At 42.4% G+C, this 24,544-nt stretch overlaps 1 protein-coding gene across 8 annotated transcripts in view; it reads left to right on the forward strand.

The window, feature by feature from the left end:
- LOC126568130 (heterogeneous nuclear ribonucleoprotein L) overlaps positions 1-24,544 on the forward strand; it is a 171,837-nt gene that overhangs the window by 131,702 nt on the left and 15,591 nt on the right. For 2 of the 8 annotated variants that reach the window (XM_050224549.1, XM_050224551.1), the window contains exon 6: positions 6,491-6,580. The exons of 1 other annotated variant lie outside the window; for it this stretch is intronic. In XM_050224549.1, coding sequence (XP_050080506.1) covers positions 6,491-6,580 — 90 coding nt within the window. Of the gene's footprint in view, positions 1-6,490; positions 6,581-10,310; positions 10,380-24,544 lie in introns of all 8 variants that reach the window. 5 more of the 8 variants (XM_050224550.1, XM_050224553.1, XM_050224547.1 and 2 more) reach the window with 4 other exon arrangements.

Below are 24,544 nucleotides of genomic sequence, written 5' to 3' on the forward strand. Positions count from 1 at the left end.
TTTGAGCGCAATCGAGCTGGATTGTTTTTCGCCGGACTGTGCGCACTACTAGACCGCCACCAGTTGGTGCGGTTCGTCCCAACGAGGAACGTGCCACTGCTTAAAAATAAATGTTACCATACCGTAACATGTTTACGCAAATCACGGGGTATTACGCTTCTGGAGCAGGAAGGAAGGAAACGACCGCGCCAGAATACCCCTTGGTAGACAAATAACAAACAAATATTTCACTGAATAATTTCCCACGGAACGCCGCGGGCCCGATATATTGAGGTGGGGAAAATTTCAGCATTTGCAAATGCAATCTCAATCGGAAGTTCCCTGTTTGGATGGATGTGCAGTTTGGTTGAATTAATTACCATCGTGTGTCGATGGCGCTGTGTGCGATGGAGTGAGAGAAAGAGAGAGCAGATAGTTTTCTTCGGGACATAGAAAAATTGAATCCATAAACCTCCAATCTGTGCGCCACTGATTGATGGGTGAGATTCAATTTTCCTACTCGATGCATCTCAGTGGATCGGTTCCGTTGTATGTTTTTCTTTTCAATTACGCTCTATTTATGTGGCATTTAATGTTGCTTGTTTGTGTACTACTCTTGGTCTAGTTGACAGCTGTCAAGCAGATTGCTTGGAAGGTTTTTATTCTCAAAGTTTGCCAACAGATGGCGCTCATGGCAGAGCTCGAATTTGCCACTTGTAGTGGACGTTGTGTTCAAACGCGATTATGCAGTTACAGAACGGCCTCAAGCGCAACTCGTTTTCCTATCCGGTGTGTAACAATATCGTCTAATTTTAAATAGCCTGCAAAACATCTCCGGAACGCACTGCGCGGATAGATCTCCGAACCGTTTTCTATTGCGAGCGGAAAAACCTTCACCCATTCAGCTGTCAGCAGTCAGTTGTACCTTTGATCGCACAACGATGACAGCTTGAATGACGAAGTCATCGTAAAAGAGATTGATGTGGGTGATATTTTCGGTGCGCCGTACTACCATCCTCCTTTTTTTTTTTTTTTTTCTTTGGCCCCGGGTTAACCGGGTTTGCTGCGGGTTCCCTCCCCCAAAACACAACGAACTTGCAACTTCATTTCGTCGCAAGAAAATTCCATTCTTTCGGGCACGGGTTTGACACGTTTTACGGAGGATTTGTCGCCCTTGAAGCGACGGTTCTGTCCCGTAGCGCAAGTGTACGCTGGAAAAGCATAACCTCAAAACTCGTGCCGGAAGTTCCTTCCCCACAGCATTGACGTAACGCTCATCACAAGCGCGCAAACCACACGCTCTCACCCACCACGCGCTCACTCGAGTGATGATGATGGTCCACTGGGAAATTTGCTTTTATGGTTAGTTCGGTTTTCGGTTGTGCTTGAGCCAGATCGTGTTTTGCTGTGACGCCGGTGACTGCTACATTGTACAACACTCATTACGCTTAGATGCGACTGTCGTACGGGGTCCGACGCAAAGGAAGAGGAGGTTGTCAATGATGATTAATCTCATAGGTCCTTCCGAAATGGGAACACATCAGCACGATTGTTTCGACCGGGTTCCTTCAAGGTCTCTCGCCCAAAAGCCTACAGGAAAAAGCAATTTTTCTCGTCTTGTGTATAGATTTGCTGCCATATATCGAGAGCGCTCGCGACACAGAGTTTATTGCTGCTCGAAAATTATGTTTCTTGCCTTTTTGCAGCACATACAGCACATCTTTGCTTTTGCTTGATCAACAAGAGCACATTCGAAGTTCTCAGACGCACACATAAACCGTTCGGAAGGCACGAATTTCGACCCAGCTTGGAATTCAATTAGAGCGCAGCATCAAACGTGACGGAATCGGCTGGAAGTTGATTAAAAAGTCGAACGGAAAAGAGTTGTTTTGGTGATGTTTTTTTAAGGATAAGTGATTGAATTCTTGTAAAGTTGTACTTAAAATATTTGCTTCGAATATTTGAAGACATAATTTTACTTCACTTTTGCTTTTTCTGTTATTATTTTATTATATAATGAAGATGCAGGATAGCACAATATTATAAGTAAATTCATATTAAACTTCCTTAACTAACATTAGTTTAATTGCTGATCAACGCCGTATGCAGCGAAGTTAATTTGATCGGCCCAGTTCCATTGACCGTAATTTTGCAAACGCTTCGCGGGGCTTGTTTGCTCTACTGCCGAAAATAAATCGGTCGTTCACCCTCGGCTTGCCCGCAAAACAAAAACATCGTTCAATGTGCAGCCGCTTGCGTTTGGTTAATGCAATTTCACAATAGAGAAGCGGATCGGATGACATGCGAAATACGAGCAGTAACGGTGTCCTTCTACCGCTTTCTCTTGCTACTCAACATTTCACCAAACAAAAATGCCTGACCATCCCTGACCGAAGTTTAAAGCGACCGGACACAAGTGTGTGTGTGTGTGTGTGTGTGTGTGTGTGTGTGTGTGTGTGTGAACGTGAGCCGGTCCTGTTCCGTCCGCTTGACCGGATGGTATGTGAAATATTCAGCACAAATATGCCACCGGTTGAGTTCAACTGGGTGTGTGAGGATGACCGAAGAGACGGGTAAATCCACCAGAAGGGAGGGGAGACCGTCGTGTGGTGACGTTGAAAAGCTGTACGCAATTTGTGCCGGTTACGATCTACTTAAAATAGGATTCGGTATCGGATTCTTTCGCATGAGCCAATAGCGAACAGCGGTGTTTGGTTGATAACAGACTGAATGATAGATCTAGAAAATGTCTAGATTTAAGCTGAACTACCTATACTTGAGTGTTTGAGAAGCATACACAGGCAGCTAGGTCGGCAAAAGTCTCCCCGTAGTAGGGTTCGCTGTAAAATCTTACAACACGAATAGTTTTCCGCGAATGTAACTTTCTCGGCACTCGAAAAGCCAAGCTAAAAGTTACCATTACCTTGCAATAAAAGTTGCAAAATAATTTTCACAACAAACTCTCTCGGTTTGATACTAGCGAAACGTTGTGACGCTCTTCGGTTGAGAGTACCGTACCGCAAGTGTTTCAGTGGAGTGGATTTCCAAAAGTCCTCCGAGGAACAAATCTGTATCGAAGGTGACTAATTTTCCAGAAGATGTGTCCTACCGTACCTTGCGAGAAAACTTTTACGGCTTGACTACTTTTGCTGCACTTTCTAGTTGTTTGTCGAGAGTTGTTTGGGGTAGCAAATATCAAGTTTTGATTGCCCAGCTCCCGCTGGTTCCAATCTCTCTCTCACACATATGTTTACGCTTCAGGTTAATACGAATTCTCGCTAGTGTAATGTACAATTTTTCTACTCGAAAGATTTTTCCTACCGTGTAAGAAAAGGGGAAGGAAAATTGCACTATTTTACGAAGGTAAAAACGGAAAAAAGGAAAACAAATTATCAAAAAAAAAAATCGATCAACCAATGGAGACGCCTGGTTGTTCTCAAAAAATCACGTGCTCCAGGAATTCCGAAAAGAACTCATCCAAAAACGAAGATTGACTTTTGCTACAGCAAAACATTAGCCACCCTCGCACCGAAATGGGTTTTATTTTTGTGCCATTTATTCAATTCTTCTAACAAATAAACTTTCCTACAAAGGGGAGGCTTTTTCCCGGAAATATTTTCTCATCGTTGTAAGTGCGACCACCCCGCAGTGCCGGTGCCTGGTGGAAAGGGTGGAAAGATTCCACAAAATTTATGATCATTCATAATTGACTCTCGACCCGCTCACAGTTTTGACGATTGTGCTAATGCAAGCGATAACACCATTAAGTGTCTTTCCTAAATCAAAACATGGAAAGTTCGTGACAATAGTGGAAAAAAAATGGGCCATTTTGTGTGTCCTTCCTCGTGAAACATGTTTGATACTTTTCCGACCGTTTTGCCTGTGGTAAAATGTTTTCCTGAAGCCTGGCGACCGAAGGGTATTTAGTATTGATTCAATTTTACCCATTATCAGCACCGATGCAGCAGCACAAAGAGTGTCTTTCGTGCCCCTTTTTGTACGCCCTCGTTGTCAGTAACGATCGAACAAGTTAAAATGTTCCCTGTTGTGCCGATAGGAAACGTCACCACCATATCACCCCACTGGGACACCGATCACAGGCGCGTGTGTGTGTGTGTCGATGGGCGCTAAAATTAAGTGCAAATCAGATTACCTGAGAACATTTTTTCAATGGTGTACGATAAAGCGTTCGGGTGTGTGTATGTGTGTGTTCAATCGGGAATGCTGGCAGATAAGGGGACATGCTGTGGTGGGGGACAAACGGTACTTTTTGAAACGGTTTTAATAGGTCGAGCGGGAATTAAAATAAACTAAAGGGATATTACGCTTGTTCCGGTGGATGGGATTAGCGTTTGTTGTTTATTTGCACGTTAACATGCGTGTTCGAATAAAATCTTTTGCCTTGTGAATGCTGTAAGCAGGTAGTAATGTCTAGAATATGTACGTTTTCCAATGGAAATGCTTTAAAAAAGTACGTTATGAATGAAAAGTATTCAAACATATTAAACTTGAATTTAGAGCAATTTTTATTTTCTCGTACCATTTTCCCACCGTCACCACGTCCCATCAAAACTGAGAGAAAATGTTGTCTCCGCTTTTCTCGCTTTGCCTTTCAAATGCTGCACAAAACCGAGCACAAAAATCCACGCCAATTGTATCTTTGCGGCACATCATTGCGCACCACGCACAAACAATATGTTTTTCCTTCGTAAAGTTTTTTATATACTTCTCCTCTTCGCTGGCTATAATAATCAGAGAAGCAATTCTCAGCGGGAGAAAATTACACCTCAACTGTTTAAGCTAGTTTATGAAGCGTGCAACCCCGAAGGGAAACCTATGGCGTTAAATAAATGATAAGAAAATGCTGGAAGTACCGGTCCCGACTAGCACAAACGATACGGAATAAGGGAATTTGTGCAAATCAACGTGAAAAAGTTGTGCAAAATAAAATTGTCAAATACTACTTGCAATCAGCAGCGTGCCCTTGTTCAGGGGAAAAGAAAACATCAGCAACAACTACTTTTTATTTTATTTCTTCCTTTCATTAGAATGACGGGGTGCTACCTTGTATTATCATTTGTAGCTTTTCTTTCCTTTGCCTTCTCTTTTGCGATTCTTCCTTTATATGAAATATGGTTTTCATGAATTTTTCCATCTGTTTTTCTATGTTTCTTTTTTACTTTTGCGTAGAATATTGATGTTTTACAGAAAAAAGTTTAAATCATAGTAAGATTTTGTGTTTGTTGTTTGTTTTTCGCTTTTAGTTAGTTTTATTTTCTATTTGAATGTTTTAGTTAACCAATCTAAATTTTAGCGCATCATTCATTTTGTACTAGTACATGGTAAACTTCAGATTCTGTCGTACATATCTCTTCTTTCTCTTGTTTAGCCACTTTCTATCGGTTTTTTTTTAAACCTTTTCCGTTACAATATTAGCATTTACTGTAAAGCAGTTCGAACCCGCAGTTGCATTTATGTCCTTTGGTTTTTCTTCTTTCAACTGTCTATTACAACTTTATCTTACCCCCTTTTTTCTGTTTTTCTCTGTCAGTCTTACACAAAACATAATTACAATCTGACCGTTTCATCCTCTCTGTTTGTATGTCTTTACGCTCTGTCTGTCTTTCTGTTTTACTTTCTTTTTTTGTTTTACTGTTCTCACAAATCACCGCAAAAACTACTCTGCTCTCTCTCTCTCTCTCACACACACACTCTCTCTCTCTTTCCCCCCTTATCATCATCTCCATCCCATCCAACCTTCCAGCAGTGCCTTCAAGCCGTTTCTAATTGGGATTTTTTTCTTCTGCTTTTCTTTCTTTTTTCATTACCGTTTCCGTTGTGTATGTTCTGCATAAAAAATATATAAATATAAACCGAAAAAAAATTCAACTTCTTTCTGGCAAACTATAACCACGACAAAACCATCCGTTTGTCGGGTACAAAAATGTAATTACTATTCAAAACAAAACTTACCACCGCCAAACGAAACAACTTTACAACGTTGAAACTCCTGCCCCAAAAATAAAACGCTCCTCTCTTGAAACCTCGTTTCATTGTCAAAACATTTTCACATCTTCAAATGCAATAATTGTGTAATCTAATCAAACTACTCACTACTAAACGCGATGATCCCGTTTACTGATGGGTTTATGATTCGTTTGTCCATCCTGGCTGTTTGGGCGACGTTTCCGGTGGGGAATAACTCGTTGTCCAACTTCCGGAAATTGTGCACACAAATTCACAACGGAATAAAACTCGTGACAATTGATCATACACACACACACACTCACGCAATCGTATGGGAAAACTAAACATGCACTTCTCAAACATACACACACACATGTAAACGCAAAACTACTTGTCACTTGGTCACTACTTTCGCCCCACAAACACCAACACGCTCTATGGCCAACAATCGTTTAAAAAAAAATACATAAAACGTTTCCCAAAAAAAAAACCCAAATTACATACACACACGCGCCACGCCATACATATAACGCTCAACCAAAAGTAGCTGCCGCCACAGTCAAGGAGGTCGGTAATGGACGCTCGCCCCTGCTCCAGGATCCAACGCTCTTCGGTGGACGACCGCAGCCGTACAGTGAGTAGAGTTTTGCTGTTTGTTTACCAACTCCCATCTCTCTCTCTCTCTCCCATCTCCCTGCCCATTCCGTTCCCTCCAGCTTTTTCCTTTCCCTCCTGTTAGCTTCTCTTATTAGTTAGTGTTTTTTTCTCCTCTTTTTTTCTGTTTTGAGCGCGGGATAGCGAGTGTGTTTTTTGGATGTAGTTTGATACTTGTTTTTAGTTTTGAGGGTAATAGACGTTTTACGATTAAGTTAGTTACAGATTTTATGTATTGTTTTCGGTGTTTTAGGTTTTTTATCTCTTCTTTTTGGTGTTTTATTCTTGTGTTGTTTGTGTTGAAAAAAAAAATAATTTTTGGATAAATTATGGGCTACAATGATAATCATTCCATACAAGCTATCACCTTCATCTCATCTTCATATTCATTTTCTTCTTTACCTACAATATCCTGCTTTCCTGTTCTATCTCTACCCACTAGCTATTTCTTTTTTCTTTATTTAAATTTAATGCTTTTACCTTAATGTGGCACTTTGAGCTTTAGTTTTAGATTTCTTTATTTCGTGCATAACGATAGTATGTCTGTCCTTTACATTTTTTTGGATGCAAGTTTTGTGAAGCTTCTCTGTTGGAATACGGCGCCTCAATGCGCTTCTGAAATCTGGAACAAATGTTAAGAAACGATGACAAAATAAAAAGAAAAAGCTCGACTACCAAGAGACTTAAGCATCGAAACGCAGCTATAAACGAACTTTATGTTTTATAGTGAAATTCGTACCCGAATTTCATCGGAATTAGACATTCAAAAGTATGCTTCGCTGCAAGAATTAATCTAGATCTCTCGGTCGCGAATTTAAGACTGTCATTAATCGATCGAAGCAAAACAAATCCAATTCGTTCCCACCGATTACTACATGCTGCGATAAGGGTGGCCGCCACCCCCTTCAAAACAGGCTTTTATCGTATCCAGTTAGCTAAGCGACAACGGCCGTTTGTCCGCTTAAGCCTTCCAAAAGTAAAAGTGTAGCTACTGCTCCAGAAAGTCACCCACTTTCAGCTGATCGCCGTACTTGGAGATGCTTTCGGTTCGGTTAATTCTTGCGTGTAGGCGTTAGCTGGGTGGGTTGGTTTTTAAAGCGCAAATAGCACGCACCCACCGCCTGCTGAACTGGTTTACTTTTTCTCTTGTGTCGCTACAAACTTGTTAATGTGTTTGCGTTTAAAAGCTGCGAAAGTAGTGAGTGGTTTCGTTGAAAGCCGTTGTTGTAACCTGTTTCAGAGCGTGATGGAGTGCAGTTGGTGGCGAGTTGGACACCGGCCTGAAGTTTGTGGGCGAGATTTATCTGTTGATCGTTTGATTGGCTGCTAGAGAATGGAAGTGTTGGACATTGTGGTTCCCATTCTAAATCCTAGCTTTTCAAGGTCTACTTAAGAAGTAGAGATTTACCTATCAGAACAATTTGAAGCCATAGAAAATGGTTAATCTATTACCAACCTAGTTGAATGAACAATAAAAATTAGAAATTCAACAAAAATTCAAAAAAAAAAAAACTAATCCGCTCCCCCAAAAAAATATCGATCCAATTGACACACGCGATAAGCCACATGCTGCAAGCAATTGAACTGCAAAGCGAGGCCATTTTGCCTGCAAGGTGCTTCTGAATGCAGTTGGTCAACCTGACAGGAGCTGTCAATCAAAATCTGCTCCCTGTATGCTCTCATGCACCACCACAATGATGCATCGCTCGAGGGCCGGAAGGATTTGCGTACTGACGCCACAAGGCCCACCGTTACCACTGATGGTGATGGAAATGATTGAATTATAAAGCTACTGTAGGCTGGAAAGTGACGCTAAAGCCTGTGACACACTCACACGTACATCACCGAGTGCGTGTGTGTGTGCTTCTCCCCGTGACAGTTGACAGACTGGACCACCCGAACCCACCACCCCCATTTGTCAATCAAACGCGTACGGCGACCCTCGACGACCAAGGGTGGTTTTGTTGTGGTAGTCACACTCACACACATTAGCAGCAAGGGTTTTGTGCACAGCTGGAAAATGGGTAACCGTCGGCCATTTTGACAATCTAATTAACACCATCGGATTCGATACCGGGCATTAAATTTGGTCTGCTTTTACCGAGGAGACGATGAAGGAGATGTGCGAACCGCGAGTAAAGGCAAACAATGTGTATTATGTCAATTTAAATTATAATGCCAAATATTCGGCCTCCACGGTTGGGATCGTTTGCTCACGGGCTTTGTTGGCCAGTGGAAAATTAGTATCTTGCAATCGATTATTCATTAGGCTTTCGAAGGCGGGGAGGATGGAATCGGAAATGCACGAATGCACATCCAGTGATGATTTGAAAGCTTTTATGCAATTCGGTGTTGGTCGTGGTTTTAAGAATAAAAAATAGATCATCTTAAGCTTATTATCGAGTATAGTTTTTTTAATCTTAAACATCTTTTGGAAAAGTGCTACAAATTTATGAAAAAATAGTGAAATAATAAATAAGACGAGGAAGATAATTTTTAAAGAAAAAAAATACAGACAAAAGAATTCCGATACAGAAAACTGAATATAAAAATAGATGCAAATTAAAGATAAAAATTGAAGATACATAATGAATTTTTCGTTTCGCATATCGCTTTCCATAAGGACCTAGAAATTCCCTTTCCCGACTCACCGGGAAAGTATTCTATTCGCATTGCAAATCTGAAGACACATCAGAGATGCAGCGTGTGTCACAAATTGAAGCTCGCTGTATAAAAAGCACTCAAAATCGCTTATTTGCTTCGACTGTTTCGCGTGTTTCACGTATGGAAAGTACCTTACGGAGCACACTCAAATCAAGCACATCTTGAGGCGTTCGGTTTACGTCTGATTGGGCAGAGGAATGCATCATTTCCTTTCCGATTGCGCCGTGCTCACTGACGTCTTTTGAAGTCAGCTGATCGATAAAACGAGCGCTGCATCAGGCAGATGCTTCTGGGGTGAAATTTGCATCCAAAAATCGAGAGAAAGAAAATTTTTAATATTCATTTTTAAGAAAGCTCGATGTTAATTTATTTCCTATTTTTATCCTTTGTTAAACATGCAAAATTTTTCGTAGTTTTTATTTTCCCAATGCGAATTCCTTTAATCAGTTTCCTCACTCATTTCCTTACCTCACATTTATCCCTCACAACAGTTATTTACTAGCCTCTCAATTTACTTCCCGCACGCTTTGTCAACTTATCTCAACACATTCCCCATAAGCTTCTCAATCACCAGTTTTCCCATTGATTCCCATTGATGAATTGTGATTTTCACGGCGGGAAAAACTTCCCGGGGAAAAAAGGCTCCGAACGCGCGCGTATTTCAAACGAAAGCCGGAGATTAAATGCCATATCGGTGCAGAAAATGTGCAATCAAACAAGAATTAAATTGATTTTCATATTTTTACTGTACAGTGTGTGTATGTGAGTGTATGCGTTCCCTCTGTCATACCATTAAAAAAACCCCTTGATGTTGTTTTTCTTTCTTCTATTTTTTTTCACCCCATTTTGTGGATCGCTTCCGCATTCAATTGCTCCTTACTGTTTATTGGCTTACGCGGCACGTACAACAGCACCTGAATGTGTGTTTGAAGCGTTTTTTTTTTGGTTTATCGTTTTGATTGTTATGTTTTTTTTTTGTTTCTGTTTATTTCGTATGTTTGATAATTATTGGTTTCTTTTTTCTTTTTCTCTTGCTTTGCTTTCAGGTAAGTACCTTTCACCATCACATACACCCTACAACGAGTACTCTCAACCTACTCAAGGGACCCGCTCAAGTAAGTAACATCCTGTTTCCACCCCCTTCCGCAGCTGTAGATTTCCTTTCCAAAAAGCTCCACTTCCGATGAAATCACGTAGATTGTACAGTCCCACAATTCCCTGTCCAAATCAAACGTCGTGTGTACGGCCTTGCTACAGTAAAACGTTAAAGAAACGAATAATACTTTCATGCACCTTCCGGCACTGGGCTGAGCTTCCGGGGTATTTTGAAAACTTTTATTTCACTGCCTGTAGGGAAGAGGTTTGGTCCTATAAGAAGCCTAAAACTTGTTCACTTTTGAATATCTTTTTTCCTCTTGAACAATTCTTGTTTCTTCCCCTGGATCGATTCATTTGCTCCACTCATAGCGATCGGTCAAAAATCGGTTGTTTTCATGATGTAAAAAATTAATCACCGATCCGGAAATTTGCGAAATCTGCTTTTTTGCGTGTCGAACTTACTTCCCGGAAATCTTGTGCTCACTATCCAACCGGAAGTTTCGCTCACTGCACGCTTCTTGATCGGTGTAAAAGTTGGAAAAGTTAAAATACTCCCTTACTCGAGAGTTTCGCTTGTTGATATCACCTCCTTCTCTCACGTTGGTGGTCTCTAACTTTTGGGCAAAAATCCGACTCGCTTCGACGTACTTACGGGACGTTCGGAGATAGTTTCAATTCTGCACCCTAACCACTTGGAAAGCTGGACACACCGAATCGATGTTCGTTTCTTCACAAGAAAATCACGAACCATCAAGAACTAATGTGTGTCTAAGAGGGCCCAACATGGGTGCAAGATTATTCTAGTTGTGGCAATTATTTTTACGTTCGATTAAACTTTGAAGAATGATTTCTTCACCCAGCAGTTTTGCCGAGTGTGTAGAGCCCAAGAATGATATCTTCGTCTTAGTGTCTCTATCAAGAATCCAAGCTCGAAAATCGTCCTCTGCAACCGATAAGCGGAATCTCTTTTTCGCAGCACTGCACTTTTCGCTTACTTTTCGAACTTGCCAGCTTCAACCGGAAAGCCAGCGGGGTTAGTTATAAGCAGCTTTTCCTTGGCCACGAACATGTTGGTTGTGGTTTGGGTTTTTTCGGTTGAACGGTTGGCTGGACCTGCTGGACGCCCGTTTGAAAGTGTGAAATCCGTTCGAGAAAGCTAACTTCCTGGTGTTCACCAGGGAAATAAAGATAAATCTTTTCGATAATGTTTGCGGACCTTTAATCGTACGGAAAAAGATTTAGTTGGCTACTTCAAGATTTGATTAGAATTTGGAATGTGTGAAAGAAAGGTTGTTCAAGTCTTTTGGACATTGGGAAAATATGATCTTAAAGGACTTTTATGAGTTCGATCAACCTTAAGAAAATATTTATTCCTCAAAACTACTTCACCTTATTTTCTCGAAACGAGTTTTCCTTCTCCATCTTGATGGTTTACAGTCGCTTACAGCGAATCGCACTGAAAACTGTTGGATCATTATCGGCCAGCCAATCTGAAAATGGCACACGAAATCCGTCCCTTCTCGATCCGTCCATTTAGTGTCGTCCTGTCCACGGGAAACGGAAACGGGATTGATGGAAAAGTTGAACAGAGAACTCGTCACAAAATTGGCGCGTTGAAAGTTTTCTCTCCGATGGGAAAACTTTATCCATCGGTGGAAAAGAACACCATCCCTCCACCCCCGCCTCCCCTTTAATGATAAGGCACACACGTGTCCACGTACCATGGGTGCTCATAAAGATAGCGACGGGATTGGACTGTGTAAGGGAGGGTGTCTTTCTATGATGGAAAAGAAAATTATATTTTATTGACCGATCCAACGATCTATCAATCAAGTCACAGTGCTGGTGTGAGTTTTATGCTATTTTTCCGCCTGGATTTTCTTGCTCTCAAAAGACGAATATTTTGCTGAAGACGGTTGCTGTTTTATAAAATCACCCCGGTTCATTTACTCGGCTCATTAGCGGACACTTTTCCGCTGTTCTTAAGCCCGTCCTGTGGCGTGGAATGGGAAATTGAATTCAGAAACTTATCACCAAGCAAATCGGCCTTTTGTCAGACTCTCCCCGAGAGGGCAGAATGGGGCTGTACCAATGATATGTTGAAGGGATCACGCCTCTAAAGGGACAAGGTAAATCCGATTAGTGGTTTCAGCGAGAATCAGTTTTTTTTTTTTCGACAAAAGAAATATTTTCTCTTTTGCTGGTTGATGAGAAGAAAAATGATGCGAAAATGTGTTTTTTTTTTGTGTTCACCATCGAAGCACAATAATGGGTGCGCTTGCAGTGGGTGATGGATGGAAAAAAGACACTAGATGGACGGACTTCGAAATTGAATGATCAAAATATATTGGAAAAACGGCTGCTACTAGCGCGGCAAAATTCGAATCAGAGTATCTGGACTTTCGCTTTCTGGAACAATCAAAAGCTTTAGCTTGCCGGCAGGAAACAGAAGCCAACGGGTGCTAGCCAAACGGCCATCAGCATTGGCCAAACGATAACAAAGTGCCGTAAGAAGATGCTGCCTCTTGTTATTGATTTCTTCAAGGCGAACGATGATGAAAGATTATCACAACCAAGTGGACGACGAGTGAGTGAATCCGGGACGGTGGTAACATATTTGGGTTTCGTTATTGTTTCCGCGGGTCCCCACGGTTATGGTTCATGCCTACGATCGATTGATGATCACTAGCAAAAGCGCGAGAAGGAGAGAGCGAGAGAAAGAGGGAAAAACAAGCCCGTAATAAATAATGCGCCTCCATCGTGCTCTGCTTATTGGCTTTTCGATGGCTGGTACGACGATGGCCGATGATCCGTATCGAAACAAATCCATAACCATCATCATCATTTTCGTTGTTTTTTTTTGTCGTCCTCATCATCATAAGCCATTCTCTTTTTTTTCTTTTCCCTTCCAAAAAGGCACTCTTGAAACCAGCAACTCGAATCGGTGTGATAAATATGATGGATTTGGCTATGGAACCGTGGGCTTACCCCGTATTCCTCACCACCACCACCGATATCGATGTTATGGTGGATTTATGTGCCTGATATCACAACATCGATTCGGATTCGTTGATGAAAAGCGCAATCCTCCCCCGAGGCTTATAGCATTATGGCTGAAGCTAGATCTGAGGCTAGGCGCTCGATTTTTTAATTCATTTCCTGTCATGTGTGGGTGTGTGAGTATGTGCCAAATATGTTGATTTTCGTACTCGTCGAATCAATAAACAAAGAAATGTGAAGATTAAATTTTGCTTTCGAGAAATTGTCATGCATCAGAGCTTTGGAGATAAATACACGGTGGAGTGGAATAATTTATACAGATTTGTGTATGTGGTTTTAATAATAAATCTTCTTTATTTTGAGCTAATCGTGTTATGTTCGAAAAGTTTTATTGTTTTGTGTTCAATGACAAACTTTTCGTTCGTCTGCATATTGTTTCTTTTTTTTATTAAGATATTTACCATTGTAAATATTTTTCCCGATTTATTGCATTTTTGTGTGTTTTTTAAAAATAATTTTTATGTTATTTTAATTTATTTATTTTAGTATTCCTTTATCAGTTTGTTCTTGTCGTATTTAATTGTAATTATTAATTTGTTAATAAGAGTTCGACAGGTTGTTTTTTATGTCTCCAACATTATTTTAAGAAGAATAATTGATTTTCTATTTATTTGTTGCATAACAATTAATTGAAATCAATATTTGCTTGCCTTATTATAATGTTTCGTAAATCATTACTGCCAATCGCGTAACGTAACCCCTAAAACCGTAGGATAAACGATATTCCATGCATAAATCATCAGCATGTAAAGCTTCCGCCCGGGCTAAAGGTAAATCCTGCCCTTTTGCACACAAGCTCATATGGCGGCATTTTAATCAAACAACGTGAATAGACCAACCGTGTGTTTCATCTTGCTTCATGCGCTAAACCTTCACCGCCCCCCGCCCCCAAAACTCCCGGTTCCATAATCATGCAAATCCCTCGAAACAAGTCTGGACGAATGCTGCATGCATTTGATACTAAATTAAATCTGCCCATCATCTCTTACCTCCCACACACAGATGCCCCCTTCGCGACGAATTCCCCCATCCACCCCCTAGGCACAAATTCCCGGGGCATGCTTACATTCCCATCCACAATCCGTCGGACAAGACTACCATTCTCGGGCCACACCTTCACGAGGATTCGGGGTATGCCTTCTCAAAGCGTGTTTAAAATTCCATCCAATCTCGCATCCCTTTCACGCTCGCTATCGAGCCGAGCCGGAAATAGATGAGAAACCAAGAAAACCCCCGCACTTTACATTTGTTGTTTCCCTTGCACCACCTACTGTTTGGCAAGTGTCCTGCGGTGGGTTGTCTGTCTACCCTCGGGGAGGACAAATTTAACTTCCGGTTGTATCACCTAGTTTCTACCCAGGAACACCGGGCAGGTTAAGTGTACGTTATGCAACAGACGATACAGAAGATGGTACGAACCTGGCAAGCCAATCTACCGGGGACAAACCTTGGGGACAGATGCTTAAGTCCAAACGACAAGGTAGATGAAACGGTAAATGGAAACGTTACTTTGCCTTTTCTTACACACTTGGAGGCTACGGCGGCTTTTGCTGTAAGTATCCTTTTCCTGCGCGTGGCATGTCCCGGTTGCAATGGGAATGTGCTTCCGGAATCGTACAGGGAATGACAATTTTCCAGCGCTCGGCCTGTTTTGGGGGAGGGAACCAAGCGAAGGAATAAAATAATTCAACATATCGGCAACAATGCAGCTCCGTTTGCTTGCAGCTACTGACAGCTTACCATCCTGCTCGATTCAATTATCTCGAGATGTGGCGGGATATGGCAAACTCCCCGGGAATGGAGAAGCGTAATGGAGATGGGGCGGAAAATGTCCCGGTGTATATTATTGAATATTTCATTGGTTTATTCTTGACATCGTTTCGACATTTTCTTGCTGTTTAAATGGAAAGCTAGAAGGGAAAGATGGATGATCGTAGAAATCCTCTTCTCGGTAGAAAGCACCTTCACCCAAGTCGAGCTGAAATAGATTATTTAAACATCAACAAACACTACCTTAAAAATGTGTCTTCAAACGATTTGTTTTGCTTCTCAAACTGGACTGTGATGGAATGAAAAGTGTAATTGGTAATAGGACAATTGGGTTTCGTTGTTACATTTGACTGTGTTGAATGTCAAGAGAAACTACTACATTCATGTTAAGAAGATTTTTAATACGTCAGCTATAATCCTATTTCATGTTGTAGATGCACGGGAAGTAGCAACGATGTGGAAAATCGGTTTCATTATTTTTATTCCATTTGTACACGCACACACAGTCTGTAATCCTGTTAGTGTAACTGCATTTGTAATGTTAGTAGGGATTAGTGGTTTAAGCTACGCCAGATTTTGTAAGGAACCTCGTTTCATCTGCACACAAACAAGCCACAGCTTATGTGTGTGTTTGCAACGTTTCTTTCGCTTTGCATTATGATGCAGGCTGCATTCAGGATGGTAAATGAACCGAATACATTTTATGATTGCCATTTTTTTTTGGTTTTAGTTTTGTTTCACACATCGCAACACACGCAACCACCACCACACACTGGGTTACGCATTGAACTGTTATTAATGTGATTAATTTCACGTTTCGGATGGCTACATTTTTCTAGATTAGTCAGTAATTACTCATCACCGTGCGCGCTGTGCTACCGTTGCTTTTCCGACGATTCTGACATGCCATCAACACGCGCATCACAGCTGCACCGTATGCGACTGTGTGCGTAAATTTTTCCTCAACCGACGTACACGATAACGCACCATGACACAATCATCAACGTCGGCGGCACAACGATCCCTACCCGGTGGAGCATAAAGAGGTGACAAGGGCTAGGACCAACCATTCCCGGGTGTGACTAATTAGTGCAAAAATTGTGTGTATGTGTGTGTGTGTCCAGGAATGTTGTGGCGCGGTGTGTTGTGCCAACCAACCAACCAACTGTACCGTGACCATTTCGGGACGGAATGTCGCCTGCGATTAATCATGCCTCCACTGTATGTTTTTTTTCCCGTTTGATACGCCTGGACAGTCGTGTTGAAAGTGGAGACGCCTGGTCAGTCGTGAAAGCAAATGGTTTGTGATGAAAGTGGAGACGCCTGGTCGCTGGTGTGTGAACCGATGAAAGCACTCCACGAAAGACACGTGCAATTCGTGAGCGGGGGATTTTTTATAAAATATTTTAAACTTGGAACTACTGGAGCATTGAACTGGTTTTCGTTGAATGACGTCCGTGCAGAAAAGGTCTAATGAAATACCAAAATCATGATACTCTGGGTTGATCCTGCTGGTGCCTGGTGGGCATAATTAATGTTACAATAATAGTACCACATGTGAGAAAAATTTATAATGAAACTTTCATCAACTGGACGCTGGTTAGCGTCATTTATTAGCCCTCGGGAGGCAAATTGTATCAAGCCAAAATTAAACAGGTTTTTTTTTTTTGCTCGTTTGAATGTTTTTCTCTTGTAGCACTTTTTTATTATATCACATCAGGTTGTACAGCATATTGAATGAAAATAATTAAAAACCGTTGCTCACCGCAACTGGCCTAGTGCCTGAGAAATTAGCTTTTAGCATTATTCTCATCCCAGAGTCGACTTCCTTTTCGAGAGCGAATGAAATGTTTTTCTTTCATTAACCGCATGTAAACACTCGGCACACGCACACACACACACACACACACGCACACAGGAAGTCAGCGTCCAATCGGAAGCAGTACCGGGAAAAATGAAACACTTTCCAAGTGGAAGAGTTATGATGTTTTAACGCGTTCCGCCTAGAGACAGGGCACTTGAAAGGCATCCCTGAAATATTTGCGCCACCATGGATGGCTGTGTGTGTGAGCTCATCAGCATGCAGAAGGGCAAATTTGTAATCGAGAATAATTAATCTTTTCCGTCAACCAGGAAAGGGGCAGCATCGGTTGGAAAAGAAGAAAAGCACACCAAGCCTTACGCGGCCGAAGCCGTGCGTAGTGTGAAAAGTGTCATCCCAACGATTATCGTTTTTTCCCCTCCCCTTCCTTGGTTTTCGGATGGAGAAAACGGGCGGACGACCTGGGCGCAGTGTCAACTAACATTGTTGCAAACTGTTCTACTACAGCAGGGAATTCATTTTCCGTCCGTTCTGAATTCCGTTTCCTTAAACCCGTTTTGACGTTTCGCTACGCTTCGGCGACAATTAATCAAATCAAGCGAAATGGTACGGCGGCTGAGCACTGACACAAGGCCCGAACGAAAACCCCGGGCTAGGGTTCGCATTACTTTGTCACGTAGCTGCCAACATTATGTTTGCGATGTGCGCCGGGGGCCATGTTTGCGATGGCTAGAGAACGAATAAATAATGCACTGCCGGGTCCCTGGAATCGTTGGCCGTGTAATTGTTTTTAAGCGCAATTGACGGGCTCAAACACACTTTTCAGCGCCACCAATGCAAGTGTGTTTGTGTGACATTCTTATGGGAAGAAATTTTTATACTACCAGCCCCTAAAATTCTTGTACAAACTTCAGCTCTCAAGTGGCTTCTTTTTTTTTTGGATGTCATTGTTGAAAGCTCCCCTTTTTCTGCTGGAAGCTTTTCCCGATATGCTCGTTTCACATCCATTTGCGATTTCGGAAAACCCCACTATAACGGCGACAATCGTCGAAGTCGTTAAAATGGAAATTCAATTAAATGACCAACCTCTCCCGTGTATGTGTGTGTGTCGATGCCTCGAATGCATCTGTCTCTCCTTTTTGTCTGCTTGTTGACGTTGACGCCCAATCTCCCTCCAGAGATAGAGTGCTTCTACGATTCCTGGTGCATTTGTTGTCGGTCGGACCACACCAAATGGCCCACCGGCCATCGATGTTTGAAAATGGCCGAAAGCATAATTTTCGTCTCACTCGCCACTTCGAGCGTCCTTCGCAGCGTCGGAGCATTGTGTTTTAGTGTTTTGTATCCCGAATTCTGAGTGCCTAGTTGACCAATGGCTTCCAATTTCTAAGCTCTCGTGTGCGACCAAATGAAGCATGTTGTATGGAAATTGGAGAGAAACATAATAAACGGAACCATTTGCTCTGTTTTTCGATATCTCTACCGGGTCTCAGCTTCACAGGGGACGCAGGCTTAGATGAAAATTAACGACACTGACAAGTTGCCAACGGATGGACAATTTAAATAAATAAACATACACACCACATTCGTTTCCTGGCCGTTCTTTAAGCGCACAGCATTGTGTGGCGAGCGAATTTTGCGATAAGAATTTGGCTATAAATTGTGTGCCATAAATATTCAACGCTCTTGCTTCAACTTTCTCCCTGGCCGAAACACCTGGAAAGAGGAATGCAGTTTATTAAACCAGATTTCAATCCCACCCATTATTGGCGTTCGCAATGTGCCAGGATTAATGGAATCATCATATTCAATTGACTCAAGCTTCCTCCTCACCGCATCGACCTCCCCATCAAACTTCTCAAACTCGTCTAAATCGACTGAAGTCCGCCATCGCTGCTGTTGATTGCGAAAGCCTTCGTTTATTCAATTTCAATTGCCAGCGGCTAACCGAACGTACGTCAAAAGCACACACAGGCGTCATATGGCCGCGTATTTGATGCAAATTTCCATTTATCCTCTTTGTACGCGGCTAAACACAACCACGAGGCTGTATGCCTGTCATCTAGAGTCTAGTGGGTTTTGTTTGGGGCAATAATATTTCCCCCCACAGCTTTCACCACTATCGATTCTCTCGTGCATTCGGGCCAGTTCTCGGTGTGGAGTGGGAGAGGGTAAACTTTTCGATACAATATCAGCAAGTCAAAGCACCGGAAACACGTGCTACTTCCGCTTAAGGAAGCTTCCCATCCTCCCCCCCCCCTCCCCTCCTCCCCGATATTTGTGAAAACCGATAGGCCACCACCCCCCGGAAACGTGTCGACGACAGCACGTTTGCTGCGCGTGTTTGACCTTTTGTGCTTCCGCGTCACCACGCCCGGAAGATTTCCCCGGTGGATATCGGTTGGCTGGGAGGTTCCGGTAGGGTCTCAGTTGTTTTGTTGTTTTGTGGAAAACTTAACGGTTCATTTCGTACGTGTCTGTTTGCTGTTGTGCGCCACCAAGCCGGCATTGGCAGCCGGCAAATGTCTTCTGCCGATGTGTGCAGCAATTTTTGGTAGACGGTTCGGTCGCACAGAATAATTCAATCATTCGAAGGCAGAGACGAAACAGCAGACAAACACCGATCGACCGATTTTTGACCGTTTTTCACAGCTGTTTTATGCCCGTGTCCAATCGTTTGGCCGGCTTTTCTCTTAGTTTTGGGAATGGGGAAAAAGCTCGTGTCTTGCTTGTAGGAAAAGTTGGGATATTTGATTCCATTCGCATGCCTTCACCCGTCAGTTGTGCGACAATGGATCGCTGTTTTTGCAACAGTTGTTGATTTTCCTAGTTTTGTGTTATTGCTTTGCTGTTTGTGTTTGCTACAAAAGAAAGCCTTTTATAATTTTTCTATTATTAGTTGCGCTAGATAAACGTATTGCAATTTTAAAACACCCGTATTTTAGTTTCATAATAATACCATTTGTTTATTCAAAAATCACAAAAAAATCCGCTTAATTTCTATCCTCAGTACCGCCACTAGACCATGGTGCAAGGATTCGCAAATAGTGCCAGAAACAACGATCTCTGACAGAGCAAAGGCAAAATGTCGCTTCGGAACATATTTGCTGATTGCTTGGTAGCATAAAGTGGCTGGAAATGAGAAAAACAAACCGTCCTGATGCTGCTAGTCGTTGTGCTTGGAGAGGGAAAAAATCTTGCATTTATTTTTTCTTCCGATAGAACAAACCCCAACAGATATTCTAGGCTTACTTCAGCGCTTCCTCTCGTAATATTTGGTGTGTTAGAGAGCCACAAAAAAAAACTGCACGCACTAGCCAGATCTTCTGATGGATCCTTGGCTGGTTTGTTGAAACATATGTGTTTGGCAAGAAAAATTTGGAAAAAAAAACTGACGAGAGCACTCTCTGCTGTGTTTCGAGCCACCTCTTGTTAAAAATGTTTTCCAAACACTTCTATTATCGCTCCCGGAAGAAAAAGCCATCAGAACACACACAGTAAACCTACCGAAAATTTCTTATTAAAACCAGCATCTCCTTTACGCTTATCAGTAGTCTCTCGCCGACAGTAACTGGGTCAAATGCGTCAACGGTTGGTGGGGTATGGCGAGTGGTTGGAAACACTTACGACGCCGGAAAAGGTATTCCTTACCGTGTATCTCGCACGTTTGATTGAGTGGCTGCGTTCGAGTGGTTCGAGCGTTCGCAAAAGTAGCGTAAGAACCTCGCCCTCCTAGTAGTGGCATACTTACACCGTATTACTTCACTGTAGGCTAAGGAAAACTAACGTTATGCGAACCTTTTCCCGAAGAGTCTTCTGAAGAGCCACGCCCAGCGCCTCCATGGTGGGTTCGCATTCACATTTTAATGCCGCTTTATGTTAATGCATGTCGAATGTCTAATGGGAGACCGACAATCGTCGTGTGCGGGAGTGTGCGTTTTGTCATTGTGTCACCCGGACAAGGATCACTTTTCTCCGGGAGACGACGTCGCAAAAAGAAATAGAACCAGAAAGGAAGGAAAAACCTCATCCTGTGGGAAAACCTCAGAGGATCCTCCGCTTCGCAAGTACAACACAGTCCACTTTAATGCCTTGCCATTTGTTCAGCTTCAGCGACACGCTCCACGGCCGGGAGCATGTCTGGAGAGCAAAATAAGCTATTGATGATAATGATAATGGTGGTTGGATGGTTTTTTTTCCTCCTTTTTCTGCGTTCTGATAGCGACAGAAAATAAACAGAATCTTTATTATCTCCCTCGACCCCAAGCCCAGACGAGTAAAAGCAGTCGGAAGGCCCACTCGATGAAAAGTGGGTCACTTTCGGTATCAACGCCACGTACTAGACGGTATGGATTCGGTTACGAATTTAATGATTCCGACCATGGTGGAAAACGACACCCGTCGTGCGCTGATCAATGTGCGCCGATAGAATTTCCACCATCGCCACGAAACACGAGTATGCGGACGCGAATGTTTGGACCTAACAAATTACCCGTCCGTTCGATGTACTCCACTCGGAAATTGTTTCAACCGATCATCTTGAAAGACGACCATCGAGTCGTCTCGAGTGGAAAGCTGAAATATGATCCACTCTCCACGCACAGCAACCGGGCTCGAGTAGATTCCGTCACACTTCTATCACGGTTGATGGGGGGGGAAAGAAATTTGCATCCATCATGAGCCATCATTCGTGTGTGTGTGTGTGTGTGTGTGTATCTGTGTGCGTGCATGTTCCCGGCTCTATATGTATCGAGCACGGAAAACACAATTTTCCCGGGCATCCATCCATCTCACTTAGTGTGCGGCGTTGCAGGCGGACGAGCGTCCGCGAATGGCAAAGTTTAATTCATAATTCATCTCGGGACATGTTTATTTATATGAATTTAATCTGATGAACTCTACCCCGGGTGGTGGTTGCACTGCATCTCTCGGAAAACCCTTCATGGTTGCACTTTCCACACGGATGATTATTAAAAGCCACCCCAAACACGAAAAAGACCTCTGGCAGCGAATGGGTAGTGAGTGGGTACAACAAAAAAAAAAAACAAGCCACCGACAAGCGACAGCAACCGTATGACCATTTATTTTATTTTGATTTATGAACATTATCTGACGGATTATGATGTCGTTTTAATTCATCGACAACGTTGAGTATTTTCATACAACAACTACGATGCGAGAACAAAATTGGTGAGCTTTTTTCTGTTTGGTTAGCGTTCTTATTGTGTTTTTCTCTGCTGGTGCTGGTGGACCTACTCGAGCGGTAAAACATGGCGTGAAGTACATATTTCAGTAGTTTGATTGATGGCTGAAGTGGAGATCGAGTCGGATCGGGGAGTTTGGCTTGACGGATTTATGATAGTCCTTGTTCGTCTTTAATCGCGCAGTTTGAAATAATCCAGAAAATCGATTGTGACTTGTTGAAAACTGGCTCATTTTCAAGGAATGAATTAAAATTCTGGAGATCACAAAAAGTTTTCATGTGATGAACCAGTGTCTTAGCGATAATCTTCTGTGTTGATCCTGTTGTTGAAAGACAAATCCTATCTGATTTGCTCCCTCGTATAAAGGATCTTGCTATCCACCTATGTGGCATCAATAAGTTATTAAATGGCGGACATGATCCAGCAGGTCGTAAGGAAGCCAATAAAAATCAGAGATCTTTTATTCCCAATCCACATAATAATTGTAAAATAGAAAAAAGGGTATGTTCACTAAGGCATCAATAATTCTCAAGAAATTCTGAATATATACTTTTGCAACGGCTCTATACCTTATGTTCCTGCTAGTTTCTTCCAGGTATTTGTTCCTACACCATCGAAAACTAGTCTATAGAGTCCACATCCAATTTACTGACTGGATACTCCTTTTTACTTAGAAAACTACAATCATTGTTGTCTCTAGGATATTTTGAATGCCTTTTATATGTATCCTAAAGCATTTTTATGGTATTATGAAGCAATGTTTTTATTCCAGCATTTAGATATGTACTCTGAGCTGTATGGTTTAGATATGTATGTGGTCCTTCAGGAAAGAATCTAAACCATTGCCGAAACTCACGCCTAGAAGTGTTCGGCAAAGTTTCGCGCAAGTTTTAAAATTCTTCGTTCGGTTTACATTACCACTTCCAATCACCTGACAAATTGCCAAAAGAATCTTTTCTTTCCGGTGCCGTTCAATATGACTTCCCCGATTGCAAGTTGTAAAGCCAGGTAATCCAGGTGGAGACCGTGAATAAAGTCGTTCCCTTCGAATGGGAACGTAGCCCCGACTTCCAAAAAGCGACATCTTATTCCTCCCTCTTCGATATCTTTTTATCAGTCACCGAAAAACGACGAGGGTCAAGTTTTGCCACCAGAGAACTTTCGCCAAAACAAGCAGCGCTGCCGTGCGCTTCGGACGGTTAAAGAAAAGTCCTCTAGAAGCAATTTGAAAACCGGATTGAAAACTCTACACGCTAACCCGGGGAACAATCTCAGATATAGGATCGAGTGTATTCGGGAGAAGAAGGAGAAGAACTCGTAAGAGGGGACAGCGAGAAGGAAAAAAATAAATTTTACACAAAATTATATCAACGGTGGAAATGGAAAGTTTCGCGCACGATGGTGCACGTAAAGGCCGGTACGACTAATAAACTCGGTAAGGAAAACACGGAGTGTCGGGAAAAGTTTTTCACACCTTCTATAGCCTCCGAGACCAGGACTTTTTTTTTGTGACCGAATCTCTTTCCCTTTCGCTCTTTTGCACCCGTGAAAGGTATGCAAAAATGTGACATTTCATTGTGTCACAGGGCTTTTTTTTCTTTCGAAGCGGGAGATACGGTGTTTTGCTTTGTTTTCCTCCCTATTTGTAAGGGTGGCCAAAGCCTTGAATAGCTGGCGGAAGCGCCAGAAACATTACTGTTTTATTATTTCATTTCCACAAACTCACTCCGGGCGCGAACCTTTGCATGCGCCAGGTGTTATCTTGTTTTATGATCGTTTTATCAACTGCTCGTGTCTTTCTCTTCTCGGCGAAGCACAGGATGGGAGCGGAGTTTTGCAAGCTCAAAAATATAAAGAATCTCCAAACGGCTTGGCAGATTTAAGTACCAAGATTTTACGCAAATTTAATGCACGGTTCCCCACGGCTGTTGTGCTGGATTAGGTGGGTTTGGTAAAGTTTTTTTTTTTTTGTTTGAAGGGGACCCATTTTCCTTCGGGAGCTTATTAACATGTTCTAATCCGCGGAAATCCGCGTCGCATTAGCAGACCCCAACGGTGGCTAGTGGGGGTGCTCATGGTCACATGATAAAAACCTATACCGACCCCAAACACACACACTGAGATGCTTGAGAAAATATTTACGACACCGTTTGCGGTCGTTTTTAAATTTTTTGGCGTTTCAATTGGCAGTAGGCCCAGTGTTTCGGCATGAACTTTAATGGAACGAACAGCACTGGCGTTGCGCGTGCCAAAAACGGGGCGGTGCAACTGAAGACAATACTATTCTACCGCTATAGAAATAACAAATAAACTGTCATTCCGTTGA

This window comes from Anopheles maculipalpis, chromosome 2RL, assembly GCF_943734695.1.
Source record: "Anopheles maculipalpis chromosome 2RL, idAnoMacuDA_375_x, whole genome shotgun sequence".
Classification (NCBI taxonomy): Eukaryota; Metazoa; Arthropoda; class Insecta; order Diptera; family Culicidae; genus Anopheles; species Anopheles maculipalpis.